The following is a 22,665-nucleotide window of genomic DNA, read 5'->3' as shown; positions in this document are numbered from 1 at the left end:
ACAGGGCAGGATAAGTAGAAAAGAAATCTGGAATATCTTGACCAGAAAGTAAAGAAATGCTCAAAATATAATGCGGAATTGTCCAAAGTCACAGGAGCCAGCCTAAAGGGGCCCACACTGGCCAAAGCTGGGACAATTCCAGAAATAAAGTACGACAGCATCATAAATCACAATAATCATAATAAAGTAAGAATTCTTGGGTCCACATTGATATAAAAATAATAAATGGGGAAAGGGGGGAATCTTCCTTACAGAAGGATGTAAACCAAAAAATACATAAGGAACAATGAACAAAAACACTATCATTTGGCAAGAAGCCTTGGGTCGCTCAGTCGGTTGGTCATCCAGCTCTTGATTTCGGCTCAGGTCATGATCTCAGTTGCAAGATCGAGCCCACAGCAGGCTCTGAGCTGGCCATTGAGCCTGCTCAAGGTTCTCTCTCGCTCTCTCTCTGCCCCTTCCTGGCTGGCACACTCACACACTCTTTCTCTCTTTCAAAAAAAAAAAAAAAAAAACCCTACCATTTGGCAACATGATAGTAATCATTTAGGCAAAAATCATCAACGAATGCTAAAACAGGTGGTAAAGGTTTGTTCAGAAACAGCATATTTACACAGCCTCAAAAATTCCTTTCCATAAAATACTAATTACAAGCAAGAAACAGTATCTTTAGAATGAAACTCAGCAGACACCAGGAAAAAAGTGACCTTGTGTGTGTGTAGAGTCAATTCTCGCTATTCATTGCAGTATGTTCGATAAAGTCACTGCAAACTCCTAATCCATGAATAGTCATTGTTCACAGAGTAAATATATTTATAATCTCAAATCCTAATAACAACCTATCTTGGTAAATTCTGTTTTCTTTATCTTACAAAAGAGGAAATGAAGTTTAGGAGTGTTAAGAGACTTGCCTGAGGCTGCCCCACTAACAGGTGCCAAAACTGGGATTCAAACCCCATCCAACTAGACCCTGAGCCAGAGCTTTTGGTCTACACTTCCCTGCTCCCTTCCATATTCACGCTCTGGTCACCTCTGTAGGACAGCTGAAATAAGAAGGCACAGTGACATCTTGTTCAACCTCAACTGGGAACGGAATAGCAATTCTAACTTTTAGCCACTGTATTCAGGTCCAGGAATGACCACAAAGACACTACTGATAAGTATTGATTCTGCGTTACAAATAAATTTTAGTAAGTAGGCAACTTCACAAATAAAAACCTGTGAATAATGAGGATCGGCCATACATGGGGCACCTGGGTGACTCAGTCAGTTAAGCATCCGACTTCAGCTGAGGTCATGATCTCATGATTCATGGGTTCAAGCCCCATGTCTGGCTGTGCACTGACAGTGCAGAGCCTGGAGCCTGCTTCAGATTCTGTGTCTCCCTCTCTCACTCTGCCCCTCCCTTCCTTGTGCGCTCTCTCTCTCTCTCTCTCTCTCTCTGAAAAATAAACATTTTAAAAAAATGAGGTTAGCCATATAGAAGTCTATGTACATATAAATGTATATAGACAAAGAGATATGATAAAGCAAATGTGGTAAAATGCTAGCCACTGAGGTACTGGGTAAAGGAACTAAGATGTTTTGTAATGTCTTTCAATTTTATTAAGTGTGTTATTATTTCAAAACAAGAAGTTATAAAAAACTAAAAGACTCACCTTTACCTTTTCCAACTAAGGTACTCCCTCCTTTCATATTTTAATTTTTTTAATTTTTTAATGTTTTTTATTTATTTTTGAGAGAGACAGACAGACAGACAAGAGTACAAGGGGATGGGGGCAGAGAGAGAATAGAAGACACAGAATCCAAAGCAGGCTCCAGGCTCCCAGCTGTCAGCACAGAGCTCAATGCAGGGCTCGAACCCACGAAACATAAGATCATGACCTGAGCCGAAGTAGAACTCTTAACCAACTGGGACCCCAGGTCTCCCTTTAATTTTTTTTTAATGTTTATTTATTTTTGAGAGAGAGAGAAAGACAGAGAGAGAGAGAGCGTGAGCAGGGAACTCCCTCCTTTTAAAAACAACAACAGAAAGAACCAACTTTGTGTCCTTGGCAAAGTCATTTCACCTTTCTGGGTCCCTAGTTCATCACCAGAACAAAGCAGGAGCGAGACTACACTAAAGGATCCCTCGGCTCCTGCGGATGAGAAACCCTGCAGTTCCGAATCTCTGAAACAGCACAAGCACCTACCGTCAGATTCACTTTCTTCAGAGTCGATTTCCATTGGCTCCGTGGACTTTGGAACCGAAATGAAGTCCTGGTCTGCAGATTCCACTGGGTTCTTGGCTGCAGATTCTTGGACGGTTTTCAGGAAATTCTCATTCTCTTTAGCATCAAACAATCCCGCATCTTCCAAGTTCCTTTTTGCCTCTGAAGGGACAATTTGTGTATTACTCGTTTCGTTCAAAATGACAGTGCCAGTGATTTTAGAAAGAGGACTTTTTTCACATTCTGCTTCATCCTCACTTGAAAGAACAGAGGAAACATATTTTCTGCCCGATGGACAAAGGTCTGGTTGCAGCTCAGACACTTTGGCATATGTTTCATCTCTCGATACAGAACTCGAACTTGTCGGAGGTGTCGGAGTCCCTTCTCCTCCACTCTGGAGTCCGGGTGCATCGCTGTGTCTCTTCACTGTGCTTTCTGAAGGAACTGGATCTTTTCTACCCTTAACTGCGGACTCATCACTTGTCTGAAAGGCTGTGTTCGCCACAGTGAACCTCGGTGACATTTCTTCTTCTGGAACACGAGATTCGCTGACGGGCTGTGACACATGAGCCAAGTCTGCCAGCCTCTGGCTACTGTCAAGGCTGGTGTCGCACTCCTGTGCAGAGTTCACACAGGCCAGGTGGGGTCCTGCTGGCAACAGCATTCCTTTTCCATCAACTTTCTTAAGGCCTTCATCAGTTTCCTCATCAGAACCCTCCTCGGACGGCTTTTTCACTCCTGACGCTCCCGTCTGCACATCGTTTCCTGCGCGCATTTCCATGTCTTCATCGTCGTCGTCAAGAACCTTCTGAATAGCTAAGAGAGTGAGCGGTGACACGGGTACATTCTCCCCGTCAGACTGCCTTCGGCCCTCATTCTCCCACTCCTCCTCCGAGCTGCCCCCCAGCACGGCAGCTTGCACAGCCAGGGACGTTCTTGGAGGAGGAGGGGTGGTGGCAGGCTCTTCCTGTGGCTTTAGTTTTCCACATGGAGAGGACTTCACGTCAAAAGACTTGCTCTGCATTTCACTGGAAGAAGGAAGAGCCTCTGAACCCACCCCTGCAGCTTTCTTAGCTTGAATACCTGAGGAAGAATTAAAACATTTCTCATTACGTAGTTTTACAGTAAGACACTATACCTCTAGTATGATGACTAAAACAACGCTGCTTCTCATAAATGAAGTTACAATTTTTCATTTAATCAGCACTGAGTTAATTTATTAATTTTAAAGTGGGCTGGTACATGAACACTGAATAACGTATAGAACTGCTGGATCGCTATTACTGGAATTAAATGTTAAAGCAGTAAATTACAAGAATAAAAATAAAGAGGGTTGGTACAATAGTAGGTAATCCATTAACAACTACATACATTTATTACTGCACAAGTAGAGAATAGTTCATAGAATTCAGAAACACGATAGACTTTTGGTTTCCAACCATCAGGTAAGTGATGGTGCCTGATACCTCTTATCAAGATGTAATGTGAAGTGTCTTCAGAGACCACTCTCCTCGACTCTACCTCCTTCAAAAAGCCCCCTTCCTCTTCATATTGTCTTTGGATTTGTCCGGACTGTTGCTGATTCATTTCCCTTTGGACATTTTCTATGTGTTGGTTTAGATAGTTTTTTTTAAGCAAGCCTTTGAGCTGGTACTGTGAAAAGTCATTAGACTCCTAAAAGAAAATAAATAAATATAATGATTCTTTTGTATTAAATACAGATAATATTCCCATATTTCCATCCCTTTCCCCAAAAGGGGACAAAGAGCAATTGATTTTTCCCATTGGTGATATTTTTGGATTATAAAAGTAAAATTTGAATACTAGCAAAAAACTATAACTGCCTTATTAAAAAATAATCTTTAAAACAGAAAGAACTGGGCAAAAGAAATCATGGATACTGTTTATGACTTAATGATTTACTCAAAAAACATTTATTGAACATGCAATGCATGCCAGGCACTGTGACATTTTGATTACGGCTTAATAGATAGGCAACCTTCCAGAATGCAAGTAAGGTGCCTAGCATGGTCCCTGACCTATAAAAGACACCAAATAAATCACAACAGCCACAGTTATTAATGATAAGTTAACATTTATAAAGCATTTCCTGGGAAGGCATTCTTCTGAGAGCTTTTACGTGTCATCCCATATTATTTCCAACCACTCCACAAGACACATGCCATTATCTCCATTTACAGATGAAGAAGTTGAGACAAACATGTTAACTAACCTCCCTAGAGTTGCAAGGCTAGTAAGTGGTAGATACGGGATCAAAAACAGGTTGCCAACTTTATATTGCTTCTATTACTATTATGTTATTATTTACCATCATTACTATTACCAATATTGCATTTGCCCAATGTACAGATTATACAAAGGTCCCACCTGGATGACCTCGCACTTCCTTTTGCTATCAGAAACACAGATTCAATGGGCGGCTGAGCCACACTACCCTCCCATCTACAGACCCCAAGCTCCATGGTGGCAGGAAGAAAACAAAGGGGAGAAAATCATTAGGGACCATCTCCCTTCTTCCCATGTCTTCCCACCGTTGTTTACATAACCCAAACTGTATCTCCTCAAAGGCCAGCCAGAGATCTTTTCACACTTAAGAAATAAAGTACTTGATACACAGACTGAGCCTGGATTTTTCCCCTGAAATGAAAACAAATTTACTCCTAACCTTTGTATATCATTTCTGTGTACCTTCATATTTTCCTATGTTCACATACTTCGTGGAAAAACAAAGAAATGATAGGGAAAGAAAGAGCGCCTGTCTGCCTTTTGCATATTTTTGGTATCAATTTAAGAAATGTTCAAAAGTCTGTAGAAAAAAAAATGCTACATCCATTCATCAGGAATAATGCTGCTGCAAAATGCAGCACTGTCCTCCAGTGAGTTAGAGAATGATGTGAGAAATCATAGGTAGTAGCAGTAGAAAGGGAAACAAAGCTCATTTGCCCACTAAAGGCAGTAGTAACTTCTGGTGTAGCATGACCAAGAGACAAGCTTGACCCCAACTACGCACACCACCTGCTCCAGGTTTCTGTGGCTGTATGTAGAGCCAGCACAGATGCTCCAAGCTACGGATTGAACCACTACTGAACACTTATTATGTGAAAGATACCAACATAGGTGCTGAAATTACAGAAGTGAGCACGACAGGCACAAGTGAATGCTCAGAACCAGAAAGAAACATTACAGGGTGTTACAAGAAGACAGAGCAGGAGGCAAGACTTGGTCTTAAACGGTAAGTCAAAAGGCTTCTTTGAAGAAGTGTGTCTAAGTTCAAACTTATAAACATATGACGCTTCCTAAGATCTCGGAGACACAAATGCTGTTTACTAGAAGCAGATATTATATAAGTAATGCTTATCAATTTCCACTTTTTTCTAATTAAAAATCTTGCTGAAGTTCTTAATCGTAAGCATGGATATGCTGTTGTATATTTCACCTCTGGCATTGCTTCAAATAATGTTCTTCTTCGCTTGGTAAATTCTTTCATATCAGTCAAGATTTCATGCTTTATTTCAAGAGGCAAGCTGCTGAAGTCTTCAGATTCAATATCTATTGCATGAGGATTATGAAAGAACTCTTCCTGTAAAGAGTAAAACATAACACCGTGAAATTTACATTTCACACACTTAATTCTATTTATCCTGAGAGATATTTATTGCACTTACAAACATAGTTCTACATAATCTACAACAGACTAAACATAGTTGTACATAATCTGCACTAGGTACCAGTGAATAGACAGATTAAGGAATACAGCCATTCACTCACAGATTCATCCAGTAGAAAAAATACTTACCAGACACCCCTAATGTACCAGACACTGTTCTGGGTGCTAGGGTATTATGCAGCTCATGCCAGATAAAGTCCCTACTCTTAGGAGTGAACTAAAGACATAATAATGAAATAAATAAATAAGTGAATGAACAAGACAATAAAGCAAGTTAATCTGATTAAGAGAGTTGATTAGGAGAACAGGAAGAGAAAAAACATTTACTGGTAGACAGAAAAGACCTCATTAAAAAACGACCTGTGAGCAGGGACTTGAAAGACACCAACAAGCCTGATCAGGACATCCCAGGCTGCAGGAACAGCAAGTACAAAGGCCCTAAGGCAGGGATGAGCCTTTGATATTTAAACATTATTTGTAACTCCCTTAATTAGATTAGTTTTGCTTTGGTCTTAACCTATGATCAAAAGTGAAATAAAAAGTGAAAAATTCACAGACATGAAAAAGTATAAAACTTTTCTAAATTTTAACTCATTACCAAAAGTGCTTTAAAACTCTTCTATAAAGAAAATAAAATAATACAGTTAGCTTTCCTGTATGTAGGCATGGTGTATGTGTATGTCCAAAGCAGCCAGCACTGAGGACAGGCCAGTCATGCTCACAACACCCATGCTTTTCCCTCAGTAATGTTCCCAGCAGCCCTCTGAAGAAGCATCATTATTATTTTTCTTCTACAAAAAAAGAAAGAAAAGCAAGCCAGCCAGCCAGCCTTGGAGAAGTTACTATGTCTAAGATCACACAGCTAGTGAACAGGAGGGCCCACACTTAAATGCAGGACTTTCTGACCACAGTGCTCATGTCTTCACCAAGACTGCTATCTTTCACTACATTAATAATGCAGAACCTCTACAAGTTGAGGGATCCTGAGCCTGAGGTTTTAGCTCAAAGGTCTTTTTCCAGATGTACCAAAACAAGAGGAACATAAAAGACCAGTTAAGTTGGGAATCAAAGAATGTTACCCACTATTCAAGAAACTTGAAAAAAATTTTAAAAACTTGTATAGACATATACAATTCATAAAATTCATATGTATAGACATACACAATTCATAAAAATGTCATCCATTATAACATGTGTGGTCATGGTTTTAGAACATGACCACATATTCTCTGATCCCTCTTTTCATGTAATCCCTCCCCTTAAATAGGGGGCGGCCTGACTGACCAGCTTCTCACAGACAAGACGTGCAGGAGGGGAGACTGCACGACTTCTGAAGCCTGTCAGAAAAGGCACAGGGCCCTGCCAGGCACTGGCTCTTGGGATGCCTGCCCCTGGAACACAGTGCCACGCTGTGAACGAGCTCAGGCCACACGAAGAGGCCCCAGGCAGGTGTTCTGACTGACAGCATCAACCGGCAGACATGCAGTGAGGAAGCCCTAGAGGGGGCTCCAGCCCCAGCTACAGTCCGTCTGCATCTACCCGGCAGTCATGCAGACAGCACCGCCTCGCTGAGCTCACCAACCCCCGGAACGGGGAGAGAAGACGACACACAAACAACCATTTCCACGTCACCCGGTCACACGGCAATGGGCGAGTGGAACCTAAGCACAGATGTGGTTACACACGTACGCATACATGTATACCTGTCACATACAGATCACATACAGATGTACCCAGACACACACAAGTACTCAACCGAAATGAGGAGGGAGGGAGAATGGACTAACATATACCGAATTACCTGAAGTCATTTATGGGTGCTACCTTTTCTATATTTTTACACAGGTATGCATTACTATTTGTTGGTGGGTTGGTCGGTTGGTTGGTTGGTTGTAAAGGAAAGATGGCTTATTTTGGATATCTGGATATACATAAAGGCCAACCAACTCCACATAAATGTGCGTGGGTGCATGTGTACTCATACATATATTCACACGTGCACACTTATACACACATGCACAGTAAAGAAAGCGTCTGTTTTTCAGGAACTTTCATAAATTCACGCCACCTCATTATTCATTTTTGTGTCATTCATTTCAAATGGTAGAACATATTCTGAATTCAAAAATTACGTATGTACCTGTAATGCTTGTTTCTGACTCATTCTTTCTTGCCATTCTTTTTCGTCTTCTTCTTCTGAACTGAAAGCCAAGCATACGTTTACAGTATCTATGATATAATGACTTATGAAAATACTGCTTGAGGCAAGGGGCTGCTAGCTACAGGGGCTACAAGGGTGAGTAAGATGGCAAGACATGGGTTGCCCTTGTTCCCACAGTCTGGAGGGGACACGTGTGAGGGAGCAATTACAGTATGATCTAGTAACTTCCACCACAAGAGAAGAGTAATAAGGAGAGTCACCTCTCTCCAATCTGGGGAGTCCTAAAAGCATTCTGGAATCTGGCAATTACACTGCTTGCCCTGAGCCCCAAGTAAGTGAGAGGTCTAGTTGTAGGGCATGAGGAACATTCATGCAGAGAAGTATTCCAGGCAGAAACCAAAGTTCTATAAACATCTGGAAACATGGGAAAGAAAGCCTGCCTGTACACGGTATAAAAACAGCGGGTGGTGAGGATGAGAAGCATGTGATTAAGGGGCTGGAATTTATCCTCAAGAAATGAGAAGCTAGGAAGTGTTTTAGGCTACACAATGACATTATCAGATTTGGGTTTTAACAGATTCTACACTATAAAGAAGAGATTGAGCATGGTGGGTAGGAGTTCCAGCCAAGGGTAAGACCAACCAAAGACAAAGACAGAGAAAGAAGTGTAGAAGCCACTACGGTAATTGCAAGAAAGGACGATGGTGGCAGTGATGAAGATAAACAGAAATGGCCTGATTCAAAAGCTACTTGGGGTCTCAGGAACCCCTGGGAAAGGTATGGGGGCAGGTAGGGGCAGAGGCACACTCCAACCACAGAAGCTGCGACCATTAACAGTGAGCGAGAGGAAGTGCCAGAGGAAGAGGGGCGTGAGAAAGAGTGGCCAGAAAGGTTCCCAGGTAGCTGGACAGCACGGGCACCATGTCACACACGGCTGAAAAGTGCGGTCAGCTGAGGCCTGCAAAGCGTCTACTGGATTTAGCGAGGAGGACGCTGCGTGTGGTCTCTAAGCACGGTGGTAGGAGACAGAAGACACGGGCTGAGAAACAGGTAGAGACAGCAAGTGCATGCAAAGGGGATGAAACATGTGTACGAATGAAACATCAACAGTGCTAACACGGGGTCTGCAGAAAGAAGAGAACAATCAGCACAAACCAAAACACAAGTACAAGTTAGAATGAAAAATGAAAAACATTCTAAAAGGGACAGAGAATGCATTTTCAGTTGCATTCATTCCCACATGCCTCATCATGCAGATAAAACCCAAAGATTTAAGTCTGTCTAAATACACAGACAATTACTATTTGTAAAGAGTTAAACATTCACCTGTTTTTTTCCTCCTTCTGTAAAGGTGGCAAAGCATAGAGGTCATCTCTTTGAACTTGAGTAAGACTGGGGAGCGCTTCATCTCTGAAAAACACACACAGGCTTCGACACAGGTAACGGGATTTAGGATGTTAAGTCAGGATTTTGACGACACAAGCCCTGCTGAGGAGGTGAGAAGAGGGGAGACACAGGGCAACAGGTTTCTCGCTGCTGACCTGGCTGCCCAGGCCACTGTGGTGGGAAGTAAGCACGGCCTGGAGAGAAAGAGGGCGGCTCCCCAGCACCTCGGCCAGGGCCTCGGCTATAGGCATGGACACATGCCTCATACAAGTACAAAGTGCACGCAATGCATCATTACAGCCGTTCTCTCTCCTTATCAAAGCTGACACCCACCAGAGAATTTTCACAACTTCAAATTACCAGGTCAAATGGATACCCCACTTACCCCTCTCATGTTACCACCTATTATCTGCTGAGTTAAGGTTAGGGACAGCATTAACCCAACAAAAAATTAAAAGTTTTAAGTCTTTAAAATTAATGCAATTTGCCTCTTGCCTTTTGCTTTTTAAGGCAGTTTTGATAGCTTGTCTTTTCAAAAATGTTTTCAAAAGCTTCTCGGTAGTTTTTTTGGAATCACTGGTTGCCAAATCCTTTCTCTGCCTTCTCTTAGCCTGTGAAAAGAAAGAGTAGAGGATTCTATTTCAGGGTATTAGTATATTAAAAATATTTCTCTAATTTTTTTCTATAGAATGTGGGTTTGTCTGAGCTTTCAGACTATGGATGCTTTAGTATTTCCTCCAAAGTGTTGTTTATCAGTGAAAATGTTCAGGTCTCTGATATGTAAAGCACACCGAGTTTCCCTCTAGCAATTACTGAAAGAACTAACTAGTATACAGTATTTGGGAAATGATTAATTTATTTTCAGTTTCTTTTAAATATCCTTTAATGTCCCCAGAAGCCTAAAACTTAACAATATAGTTAAGTAAATGCTTCTCCAAAGGATTATATCAATTAACTAATGTATTGTGTAAAAATCACTGTTATGCCAAAACCAATTTCTGCTATTGGCCTTTATAAAATAACATTACTCAGATGCCACCCCGGCCCTCAACATCCAAGATTATATCATAAGAAATCCTAAATTATAGAGAAGTATCTTGTAAGTAATGTCCAAGTAGGAAAAAACAGAATAGTCTCCATGCTTACGGTAGAATATAAGGAAGAAACACAAAACATTCTCTTCCCTTCTAAATTAAGATATAACACTGTGGAAGTGTAAGGTGTACAATGTGTTGATTTGATACACATATATTACAAAATGATTACTACAGTAGTGTTAGCTAACACCTTTAATCATGGGGCAAGGGAATTGGGGAGATGTTTACTTTAGATAAATTCTGGAGTTCTTTCCTGTCTAATCCTTCCAAGGAGTGCCTGATACAGTGTATCCTGGATAATTTAAAACTGCAACATGCGAATCTACACCTTTTACTCAGGGAACAAATATCCCCAAGCTACTGCAGATCCTTACTTTTATCCTATATTCTCACTTACTTAGACAATGCCTGTCCAATCTAATTATGAAGTGATGAGCTGGCATTTTCAACACATAAAAGTCCTATGTCCAAATGGGTGCTATCATTTGGGGCATACACAATTACTCCAAAGTTCACGCCTTTGTTCCAACATTGTTTGAAACTACTTTCAGAATAAAGAAACTCCTGGGGCGCCTGGGTGGCTCAGTCAGTTGAGCATCCAACTCTTGAGTTAGGCTCAGGTCATGATCTCACAGTTTTTGGGATCAAGCCCAGAGTCAGGCTCTGCACTGACAACACAAAGTCTGCTTGGGATTCTCTCTCTGTCTCTCTCTTCCCCTTCCCCACTCTTGTTCTAGGAAGGAAGGAAGGAAGGAAGGAAGGAAGGAAGGAAGGAAGGAAGGAAGGAACTCATTATAATTGTTTTATATCCTGGCTAATTTCCTTCCTCGATAATCCACTTTAATCACACCTGGCACCACATAAAATCACCTATTCCTAACATCCCATCAGTGTTTAAACACTGGGGACCCACAATCTCAGATTCAGAGCATTTCCCCAACAGGTTCTCTGTAGCGCTCAGCAGCATAGCTGAAACATGCATAGAACAGCTACAAAGATACTCTAGAAGGAAAAATCCCAAGTGTAAGAATTTTAGTAGTTTTATTAAAAGTTGAATTTTAGCATTGCACCCAGGAGGTACTCTCACAAGTAATCCTTTTTGAAAAGAAAAAGTGTTGGGAAGCCTGGGTGGCTCAGTCGCTTAAGCCTCCAACTTCAGCTCAGGTCATGATCTCATGGCTCGTGAGTTTGAGCCCCACATCAGGCTCTGTGCTGACAGCTCAGAGCCTGGAGCCTGCTTCAGATTCTGTGTCTCCCTCTCTCTCTCTGCCCCTACCCTGCTCATGCTCTGTCTCTCAAAAGTAAACATTTTAAAAAAATTCTTTTAATAAAAAATAAAGAGAAAATTAAAATTATACATGAACTTTTTTAAATGTTTATTTATTCTGAGAGACAGCGAGCATGCGTTCATGCACAAGTAAGGGAGGGGCAGAGAGAGGACCCCAAGCAGGCTCTAGGCTAACACAAGGGCCCAATCCCACAACTGCGAGGTCATGACTTGAGCTGAAATCAAGAGTCAGAACCCAACTGACTGAGCCACCCAGGTGCCCTGAACTTTTCTTTCTCTCTAAGAATGCAGAAAGAAAAAAAAAAAAAAAAAAAAACAGATGACTCTTACCAAAGTCTGTTTCTTCAACAGTGGAGCATCCCCATCAAACACAAAAATAGGACGAATTCGAAAAAATAAGAGTTTGCAGAGCCGATGAAACAAAGTGAGAAGATGAGCATTTTCTATCGAGTTCCCATGGCGATCCCGGACTCCTCTTAGTGCCTGGTTCAACCAAATGCTAATATCTGGTAGAATTGTTAAAGGAAAGATTTTGGACTTTCTTCCCTCACCCCCACAATTTCAACTTCCCAATAACCGATATCATCTAAACATTGAAACTAAGCACTCATCACAATTCATTTGAAATTGGAGAATGTTTAGCCCTGATGGAATCTACCTAAAATCAGTTAATTTTATTTGAACCCTTGTTACTACTGTTCACATACTGCATTTTAAAATCTTACATCAATAGATGTGTCCTTTTAGAAAATCTAATTGCAAATAATTGCTTCTTTAAAGAAAACTAATCTCTACAGAATTTTCATAAATTAGCACAACTCTTTTGGAGAACAATTTGGCAATTCATAGCAAAAAAATGTAAAAAACTTGCATTCTATTTTACTACTTCTTCCAGACATTAGTCCTCAGAAAATCATCATAGACTTACAATAAGAGTTACTTTCATGAATGTTTACAGTAATAAAAACATGAAAAACAATGTAAAAGGTTTCCAACAGATCTTTAAACTAAATCATGATATACTGATTTGCTGAAATACCAAAGAGCCCTCAAAACTGGAAGCTACAGAAGCATATATATAGTGATAAGAAAGACAATCACAAAACATTAAAGGAGACACAACAGGTCACAAAACTCCGGAATGCATAATTACATTTTATAACATACAGGACACGTTAAATATAAAAAGCTAGAAGTTCAGGTACCAAAATATTAACAATAGTTACCTCTTTTGCAATTACAAGTAACTTACATCTTCTTGGAGTTTGCTTATATTTAACCTTTGTAAAAACTGCTTCTTACCAAATTACTTCCTACGTGTCCGCACGACAGAGGGATACAGCACGGCGGGTCCTCCCCTCCCCATCTCCTTGCCAGCTCCTCTAATTCTCCACTCAAGCCTGGCTTCAGCAGTGCTCTCCCTCAGGCCCTCTCCCCTCCTCCTGCTGCACAGGCTGCCTAGGCCACTTCAGCACCCCCACACCACACCCTCTCCCTATGTGAGCTCTGTCCTGACCCTCAGACTAGATGGCCTAGATGACACCTCTACCTGATGCCTCACAGATGTTCCCAACTTCACATGATCAAAACTAGACACAGGTCTTTTCTACCAGGCTGCTTACGTCCCCATTACAGTGAAACCTGTTCACTGGAGTCAGATCACTGAATGTCATCCCCTACACTCCCCTCATCCAAACACTACCAGATCCTATCAATTCCACCTTTCAGCCCGTCTTGAAGGTAGACCCTTCCTGCCTCCAGGGTCTTCTCACATGCCCCTTCTTCTGCCTGAGTTTCTCTCTCTTAGCCTAGTTATCTCCAACTCATAGGTCCCGGTCTATGCGTCACTTCCTCAGCCCAGACAAAGACCTCCACTTATGTGCTCCTATTCAAAACGTTTTGCTTATTATGTGGCAGAAAACCCACTGAGGATATAGCACTGAACAAAACAAGGGGTTTGCCCTTGTAGAGTTGACAATGTAGTGGAGGGAAAAACCAAACCATGGGCTCCATGCCTTGTCTAGACCATGTTTTTGTGCACTGCTCCCCTTTCACAGGACATATAGGAGTCAACAAATACTTGCTATTAAATGAGCTGAACAGTCAAGTATTTAAATGAATGTATATTACCTAATTTATAACTGTAAAACAAATTAGGGCAATCAACAATTAACTTAATAAATACTATGAAAAAAATAGTGGAAAGCAAGCTATTATTATATTCATTCCTATATTTGAGTGCTACTATGTGCCAGGCTTATCTAAGATCCCAAGATCTTGAGATAGAACAGTAAACATAGCCCTGAACAAAACAGATATGGTATCCATCTCCAAGAAATTTGCACTCCAATGGGGAAGATGAACAATAAAATAGAAGAAAAATGAATAGATACATATTATATATTATAGATATACTATAATACATATAGATATAATACAAAAAAAGCAAATAGAGCAGAGTAAAAGGACAAGGGGGGCGGGGATCAGTAGCTCTTTACTTAGGGAAAGCCTATGTGAAGAAATAGTGGAGTCCTGAATGAACAAGAGGAACAGTGAGATAAGAGGGACAGCAAATGTGAATGCCCTAAGAGAGAACCATGCTTCCACTGAAGGACAATGTGGCAAGATCTGAGCCAAAGGAGCAACAGAGTTGATGTGCATGTGCAGCCACCGGAATGTGACTTAAAGATCACCCCAGTGGACGAGTGAGGAATAAACTAATTATAATATCCCTAGTAAAAGCACACAGCAATGGTGGAGACAAGAAGTGGCAGGATAAAGGATCTACCTTGGAAGTAGGATTTGGTGTTGACTTAGTTCTATACTGTATTGGATAAAATATTCCTGCCTGGCTTGTTTCTGGTTGCTACACTGTTGGACAGTATTAAGTTTCTACTTAAACCATTATTTTGAATGTTATGATCAATGAGAAAACCTAATTTCAGATCAGTGGCTCTCAACTCTTCAAACTGGATAGGAAACTTTTAATTCATAGATTACTGAACATAGATATGCCTAAAATTCTAAATCAAAGATACTGAGATGAGTCTTTTTTTTTTTTTTTAATTAATCTTAAGTGGTCTCAGCTAGGGTTGAAAGCTCCAGCTTGAAATTACGTTTTAAAATTATATAAAACAAGGCATTCTGAAAATATTTGCATATTTTGACTTGCCTAATTTCAGTCAGTTTATTTAAAAAAAAAAAGGAGCATTAAATTCATCCCAGGGCTAGAAAAAAGTTAAATCCACAGCAAAGCCAGAATCACTTCATAGATAAGACCCAAAGGACCAATAACATTTTGAAACAAAAGATAAATTACTTTAGTTAGGTGATTTAAAATTTAATCTCCATTAGTATGTATAGCCTAAAGAGAGTATAATATTTTGCTAACAGAGTTAAATGCAGTTTACAAATGTTAAGGTCCACAAGAGTCAAAAGTTAAACCGTTAATTATTATTGGATGCATTTAGATTATATAAATAAACAAGGCACTCATCCACAGATGGTTTAAAAAAATGTATTTTAAGGATCCAAGAGTAAATTATGAACATAATGTGTCATGGAAAATTTCTTCATTAACATAGAAGACAAAAATATTGGAATATAGGTCAGATATTTGAATTCGAATTCCCATGAAAATGTTACAAAGCTGGAAAGAGCCCAAATGTCCATCGATGGATGAATGGATAAAGAAGATGTGGTGTATATATATACAATGGAGTATTACTCAGCAATCAAAAAGAATGAAATCTTGCCATTTGCAACTGCATGGATGAAACTAGAGGGTATTAATGCAAGCGAAATTAGTCAGAGAAAGACAAAAATCATATGACTTCACTCATATGAGGACTTTAAGATATAAAACAGATGAACATAAGGAAAGGGAAGCAAAAATAATATAAAAACAGGGAGGGGTACAAAACATAAGAGACTCTTAAATATGGAGAACAAACAGAGGGTTACTGGAGGCGATGGGGGGGGGGGTGGGCTAAATGGGTAAAGGGCATCAAGGAATCTACTCCTGAAATCATTGTTGCACTATATGCTAACTAACTTGAATGCAAATTAAAAAATAAATAAATATAAAAAAAGAAAATGAAACAAAGCAAAATCAACTATAGGACAGCAGTCAACTATTCTTTTTACGTATATATATTTATACACACACACATATATATACATATATATGTGTATATATATGTGTGTATATATATATATATATACACATATATAAGCTTGTATTTATAACTGGAGGATCATTGATAGTCCTCTTTAAATGGTTTGTTCTTTCAGACAAACTTAATAACCTCATGAAAATTATTTCATGTCCCAAAAGAGCTCCCGAGTCATCTAAAACACAGGTCACCTGAATTCTAAATTAAATGCTTTATCTTCCTTACTTTGATTTTCCCCGAAAATCAGAATGCTGAACTTCATGCGTCAGCTCAGTGATTTTACAAATCATCAATTCTTCATAGAGGCTGCCACATAAAATGCCTAAGTCTTTGCTGAAGTTTGAAGGGTTCCTGTCACCAAAAACTGCTTTCCTTCCCATAGAGTTCTATGAAGAAAATCTTTAGAAAGCAGTGAAGAACCACTAGAGGGCAGCAATAGCGCGTTGCTTTAAAACAACAACAGACTCTCCCTTTCCAGATACAAGGTATCCTTCAAAAACTTTTAAGCAAGGCAAAACTCATTACGGGTGTATTTCAAGATTACTCACACTGCAGAAAATATAATCATCATCTTACTTTATTTGAAAAACTATCAGTGTCACATCGTGTACAAGTTGTCTCCACACTAAATGACAGCTCCTCACTCAGTGGCCCCTTCTGCAGGACTCCCACATACTCTTAAACTGCATTTACCGCCGACAGCAAGTATTTGCAGGACTCTTGTCCTCCTAGATTACAGCTCCTGTGCCCACCTAGGGACTGGCACAAGGTACCACCAGCTTCCAGAACAGCCACTCAAAGGTGAAGGAGGAGGAGGAGGGAGAGAAGGATGCTTAACTTACAAAAAGACCAAAACTTCAGAAATAGCATTCACAGGTTTTGATAAAGCAGAAAAACACTTAATTTCAAAGACACACACAAAACCAGCCAGACATATGCACAAACGACAATCTTTTAAAAGCCTATCACAGAGGCCGGGAGGTTTAAAAAAAAAAAAAAAAGGCCACTGTGTACCTTTTGAAATCTTTTCACTGTTGTACTACATGAATTCCCTAGTCCAAAACTCATAATAAGAAATTGTAAAAGTTACTTTTGAAAAAGAAAAAAAGGTCAAACACCTGTCCACACTATCCTTGTTCTCTCTAATACGCGTAAGTGGAGCAGTGGAGCAGGGCTCAGGACCCGCGAGCAACACTACCGGTAGGAAGTCCGCCTCATTTAACTCCACGCTGACCCCCCCCCCCAAGCCGACCGATGCTTTTAACCTTTACAATATTAACTAAGCTTTCACTTAAATAACCCCTTTACTCCTCATACCAACCCCGCGTGCAGATACTATTACTACCTCCACTTTGCAGACGAGAGGAGGAAAGCACTGCCCCTAAGTAATAAAACCAGAGGACTGCAGCCCAGCGTGGCATTCCTGCAAAGCGGGGGAAAGCAGACACTTGAAGAAAAAACGTCGCGAAGGAGATGCCACTGCTACCCCGCGGGAGACCGTCGCCCTGCCAACACCACGCTGGGCCCAAAAAAGGGAGCCGGGAGTAACTGCCTGACGCGGGTCCCTGCACCCGAGAACCGACGATGCGTTAAGGATACCCACGGCGAGGATCTTCCCTTCCAGCGTCTCCGGGCTCACTTGCCGCCCGGAGCACTCCAGCAGCTTCCAGAGCCCCTGGACCCCCATGAGGCCTCCAGCGACACTCGGCGGCGGGGTCGCGGGAGACCTTCTATTCCGATCCTACCACAGCCTGCACCACCGCAGGGGCTCGGGCGGAGCTCCCCCTGCTCCCACCCAGGGAAGATGGAAAATAATACAGGGTTTCCAGGGAAAACCGGCACCGGCGAAAACGGCACTTCCTGGCGGCTGACACTGCCTCACGGAAGAAAGGCGGGAGCCCAGAGAATGGCCGGCGTCAGGGAGGCGCCAGTCCTCCTCTCTCCTAAGGTTTGGCCCAAATGTGTGCCCTCTTAGCGGAAGAGCAGTGAGGGGACTACGCAGACGAAACAGCCAGGGGGTCCCCCAACACCTACTGTCCCGTAGAGTTAACGCGTAAACCCACACAAAATGGGTTAGGCGGACGGGTCTCCGCTTCCATTTAATAGCTGCTCAGGGCGGAAGTCCCGCCTCACAGCCCTACGTATAGTCGCTGCGCCTTTTCCTTCCGGAAGCGAGGGGGCGGTGCAGCCTCGGTGTTTGTGTCCTGTCATTCCCGAGCTTGCTCCACGCTGGCGTTCTGTCGCAGCCAGATGTTGAAACTGTGCGCTGAGGTCATTGATTTCCATGTGGTTTTTCCGTACCATCCCCCCCCGCCCCCACCGGCCGCCACTTCTGCAAACTCTTAATACCAACTTTAGGACAAAACTATCAAAAACTGGTTTTTAGCAAAACCACTTCCCAAAGTGTTGTGTTTTTTTTGTTTGTTTTTTGCATTTCCTCCATGTGTGGAATAATCCCCACAAATTGTTCCTACTTGTATTTTACAGAGGTTAATATAATTGCCTATTCTATTTTTGTTCCCCCCCTCTCCCCACCTGCAACGTAGATTATAAACTTATTGAAACCAAGAATTATCTTGTTGACTGTTAGAGCCCCACTCCCAACACTTAGGGATTCCATAAATACCCCCTAAATGACCTCTGTCGGCCTCTAATCTAAAGCTCTCCAGTACATCTTGCACCCCCTGAAAGAGAATTTCCCCGCAAGCCTGGCAGCCTTTGGTCCAAATCCTGAGTGAGCCACACAAGAGCCCTGTGTTTGTGGGCTGAGTTGTGTGCACCTCTAAAATTTGGATGTTAAAGCCCTAAACCCCAGCCAGCACCTCAGAATGTGACTCTATTTGGAGATGGGGCCTTTTAAAGGTTAAAGTTAAAATGAGGTTGTGAGGGTAAACCTAATCCAATCTGACTGGCATCCTTATCAGGGAAATTTGGGGCACACAGAGAGAGACACCAGGGATGTGCACACTGGGGAGGACCATGTGAGGACACAGCTAGGAGGTGGCCATCTGCAAGCCAAAGAGAAAGGCTCGGGAAAAACCAAACCTGTCAACACCTTGATCTTGGACTTCCAGCCTCCAGAACTGTGAGAAAATAAATGTGTTATTTAAGCCACCTAGTCTGTATGGTAGAAGACACCATATGATCCTAAGCGAGTTTCTTCACCAATGAGAGTCTGAATAAAGTGGAGATGCCACCTCCCTGGGGTCGTTCTGAGGTCAGTGATTTAATATGAAACACCTAAGGGGTCATAGTGCTCAAATTAGTTTGTTGAGGGGGGCCTGGGTAGCTCAGTCGGTTAAGTGTCCAACTTGATCCTGGCTCAGGTCATGATCTCATAGTTCCTGAAATGGACCCAGCCCGGGACCCACGTGGAGCCTGCTGGGGTTCTCTCTCCCTCTCTCTCACCACTCCTCCCCCACTCATGCATGTGCATGCGCGCTCTCTCTCAAAACAAATAAACTTAAAAAAAGAATTGAAAATAAAATTAGTGTGTTAAATTAATGATTGAAGGAAAATATGCTACGGGTAAAACTAATGTACATGTGATGGCTCACAGAGCAACTTGCCTGAGCTCTGTTAGGTGTCTGGGAAAAGGAAAATTTGGAAGTGTTTTTGCTGCTGCACCAGCTTGGCCTAAAGATGGGACACAGTAGTAGGGAAAGGAACAGTTTCAGGATTTGATCTAAATGAACATTTTTTATGCCTAAGAGCTGAGTAAAAACAAATAGCCAATGAAGGCATTTGAGTATTAGAAGTGCTTTTAAAACCAGAGCAACATTTCTTGAGTACAAAATATTCTTTTGAAGGAACAGGAACTAAGGGGTGTATGTTTGACTTACAGTGAATTGGTTCCTTTAGATGCTGCTTAAAGGGCTCACTATCAACATTCTGAGCAGTAAAATACACATCTTTTGGAGAAATGATAGCAAGGACTATCTACAAATCACTGTTCTAAACACTGTACGTGCATTAACTTATTTATTCTTCAAAACAATTTGTAAAATAGATATTATCCCCATAATACCAATGAGGAAACAAACACAGAAATATTCATCTTAACATCCCCTACGTGATACAGCTAGCAAGTATAGAGCCAGTATTTGAGCCTTCAGTGCTTCTATGGAGACTCCTAGGAAGAGATGACCAATAAATCAAATAGGACAGGAGTGTTACTAATCTTGAAAGAGAAGTGTACAGTAACTTCCATATAGTTTTTGGGAAATTAGTCTCTGTAAACCTTACTATGCTCTTAATAACTGCCAAACTTGTATATCAAGTTATTAAGTAATCCTATATATCAAGACTTTTCTAAAATTATTTATGGCCAATAGGCAATCTGTATAAACTCATCCTCTTTTCCTAGGTGTCACTGTATTCTCCATGTTGCATTTGTCTCCTTTCCTCTTGGTTCCTCCTATCTACCTCTTCTCTTAAATATTTCATTAAACTCTATGAAACTGCTGATATTCAACCATGTTTGACCTACAAAAATGACAACTTTGTTTGGTCCAAGCTTATATAATTAAATTTTCTACTTCCTATTATGTAGTCTTACAGGAATCTAAAATTATAGTCATAATGTATATTGTTTCATTGATTATAAAAATCAGATATAAGATGGTTTCTTATACTACTTAGGCGGAATTGTCACGGGCTTCAAACCGAATTCCAAGGGTACTCCCTATGTAAAAGAAAGGTTCACAATATTCACATTATTAAAAGTAGAAAACAAAACTTTATTTGATGAAAACTTCTTAAAAGTTCCAGTGTGAAGTAACAAAATCAACAACCTACAAATCTCTCAGTCCTTTGCATTTCACGCAAAATATTCTCTTCAGAAAAATGACCATTTCACAATATATATCCCTGTCTGTAGGCTAGGCATGTCTGAGTGGATAAATGGATATAAAATTCAAAAGAGAAGAAAATGAAAATATTTTAAAAATAAAAATCTGAACCCTCTCCTTGAGGTGTATTGCAATATGGTTACCAACATATTCAGCACCTTGTAAGAATCAAGTTACTGATTTGAGTCATGAACAGCCCCTGAAATGAAAGAACATGTCACAGGCTGACAGCAGAAGAAACATTGACATCAACTAGAGAGGAGCTGAAATACATGAAATCCACTCTTTCTGAACTATTTAACACACTCACTACAAACAGCTAATTGTATGACTTAAAAAAGGAAGCAGCTCAGAGTTGGGAATATGGATATTTGTCCTCTGAGTGGCAATGGCATTCCTAATGCATCTTTAATGCTGTTAACAACATAGGACTCCACACTCAGGGACCAGTCAAATATTGGAAGATCTCATTTCACAGATTACCTTGGATATAGAAACTTTGAATTCCACTTTTCTTTTATTCTATCCCAAAACAAGGTTCACCGTAGACAGAAGTCTTTCAAGGCCTGAAGATCTTGTCAATGTTGGATGGTAACATACCAAGTCAAGAAAGCCAAGAATATCCCGAATCAATGCACCAATAGAAAAGATCAGTTTCTTGAGTCTTTGCTTTGCCTCTTTATTGAGGATCCTGAAAAAGTTAGTCAGGAAACAAATGAGGCAGGCAAGATGCTGCTTGCAAGTAAAAGAATTCTAGACTCGCTAAATAATTTTAAATGAGCTTTAACCATGAGAGAAAGCTAGAAATCAACAGCCCCAATTTTCTTTAAAAGGGCAGATGGTACCTTTTATCTTGAGTTTAGGAATAAAACTATCTGCAACAAATGTATGGCAATCGAGTTATAAGAAACCACTTCATGCTTAAGTATTTCAAATCATGATGCTATTAAGTGAATTTGTGTTTGATTTGTTTATATGTAATTTTATTGGATTTTGTGAAATTGTCCATAATGTTTGTATACTCTTTAAAAGAACAATAATCTGTGCTTACCTGCTTCTATATCTGAAATCACCCATCATAATCATATACAAGCTTATTTACTGGAGAACTACAAGGTTATATTTTGTACCACAAGCTCTGTTCCTATTTAGTGTAGACTTAATAAAACCTTCTACTGTCTTAATGCAGTCTTGTATAGAGCAGTCGTGTGTATAACACAAGTTGTTCAATACCCAACATGGTCAGTCATTCCCATCATAATCACTGTAACCCTGGTAACCACTGTTCCTTCTCTCATGGATACTGGACATCTTTTTCCATGCCGAGTCCTGATGGAAACTAGCACTGAAAGACCGGCCCAGGCGCCCATGCTGCTTCTTGGAGATATTATCTTCACTCTCAGATTTGGCTATTCCCTGGGCATGTGTTGGAGGTTGTGATTCTTGTCTAATGGTTCCAAATGGAAAGTTCCAAAGGCCAAATCGTTGCCAATTAAGTCTCTGGAATGCTATGATGCAATGCAAATTTCCCCCAACCTGAGAAGAAAAAAAAAAAAGGTTGGGTTAAGAAAGTGAAAGGAAGGGGCGCCTGGGTGGCGCAGTCGGTTAAGCGTCCGACTTCAGCCAGGTCACGATCTCGCGGTCCGGGAGTTCGAGCCCCACGTCGGGCTCTGGGCTGATGGCTCAGAGCCTAGAGCCTGTTTCTGATTCTGTGTCTCCCTCTGTCTCTGCCCCTCCCCTGTTCATGCTCTGTCTCTCTCTATCCCAAAAATAAATAAACGTTGAAAAAAAAAAAAAAAAAAAAGAAAGT

General features: G+C 40.9%; 1 protein-coding gene across 3 annotated transcripts in view; it reads right to left on the bottom strand.

The window, feature by feature from the left end:
- The window catches only part of LOC122484740 (basic immunoglobulin-like variable motif-containing protein), a 76,382-nt gene that overhangs the window by 13,737 nt on the left and 39,980 nt on the right, over window positions 1-22,665 (bottom strand). Inside the window, exons 10-17 of one of the 3 annotated variants that reach the window (XM_043582698.1) lie at window positions 22,160-22,391; window positions 12,161-12,336; window positions 9,941-10,056; window positions 9,386-9,469; window positions 8,039-8,099; window positions 5,668-5,811; window positions 3,677-3,884; window positions 2,193-3,293 (exon numbers count right to left, since the gene is read on the bottom strand). In XM_043582698.1, coding sequence (XP_043438633.1) covers window positions 2,193-3,293; window positions 3,677-3,884; window positions 5,668-5,811; window positions 8,039-8,099; window positions 9,386-9,469; window positions 9,941-10,056; window positions 12,161-12,336; window positions 22,160-22,391 — 2,122 coding nt within the window. Of the gene's footprint in view, window positions 1-2,192; window positions 3,294-3,676; window positions 3,885-5,667; window positions 5,812-8,038; window positions 8,100-9,385; window positions 9,470-9,940; window positions 10,057-12,160; window positions 12,337-17,604; window positions 18,139-20,723; window positions 22,392-22,665 lie in introns of those variants that run through there. The other 2 variants (XM_043582686.1, XM_043582693.1) reach the window with 2 other exon arrangements.

This window comes from Prionailurus bengalensis, chromosome A1 (genome assembly GCF_016509475.1).
Source record: "Prionailurus bengalensis isolate Pbe53 chromosome A1, Fcat_Pben_1.1_paternal_pri, whole genome shotgun sequence".
Lineage (NCBI taxonomy): Eukaryota > Metazoa > Chordata > Mammalia > Carnivora > Felidae > Prionailurus > Prionailurus bengalensis.
The sequence above is the reverse complement of the archived record's forward strand: the minus strand, read 5'-3'. Positions and strand labels throughout refer to the sequence as shown.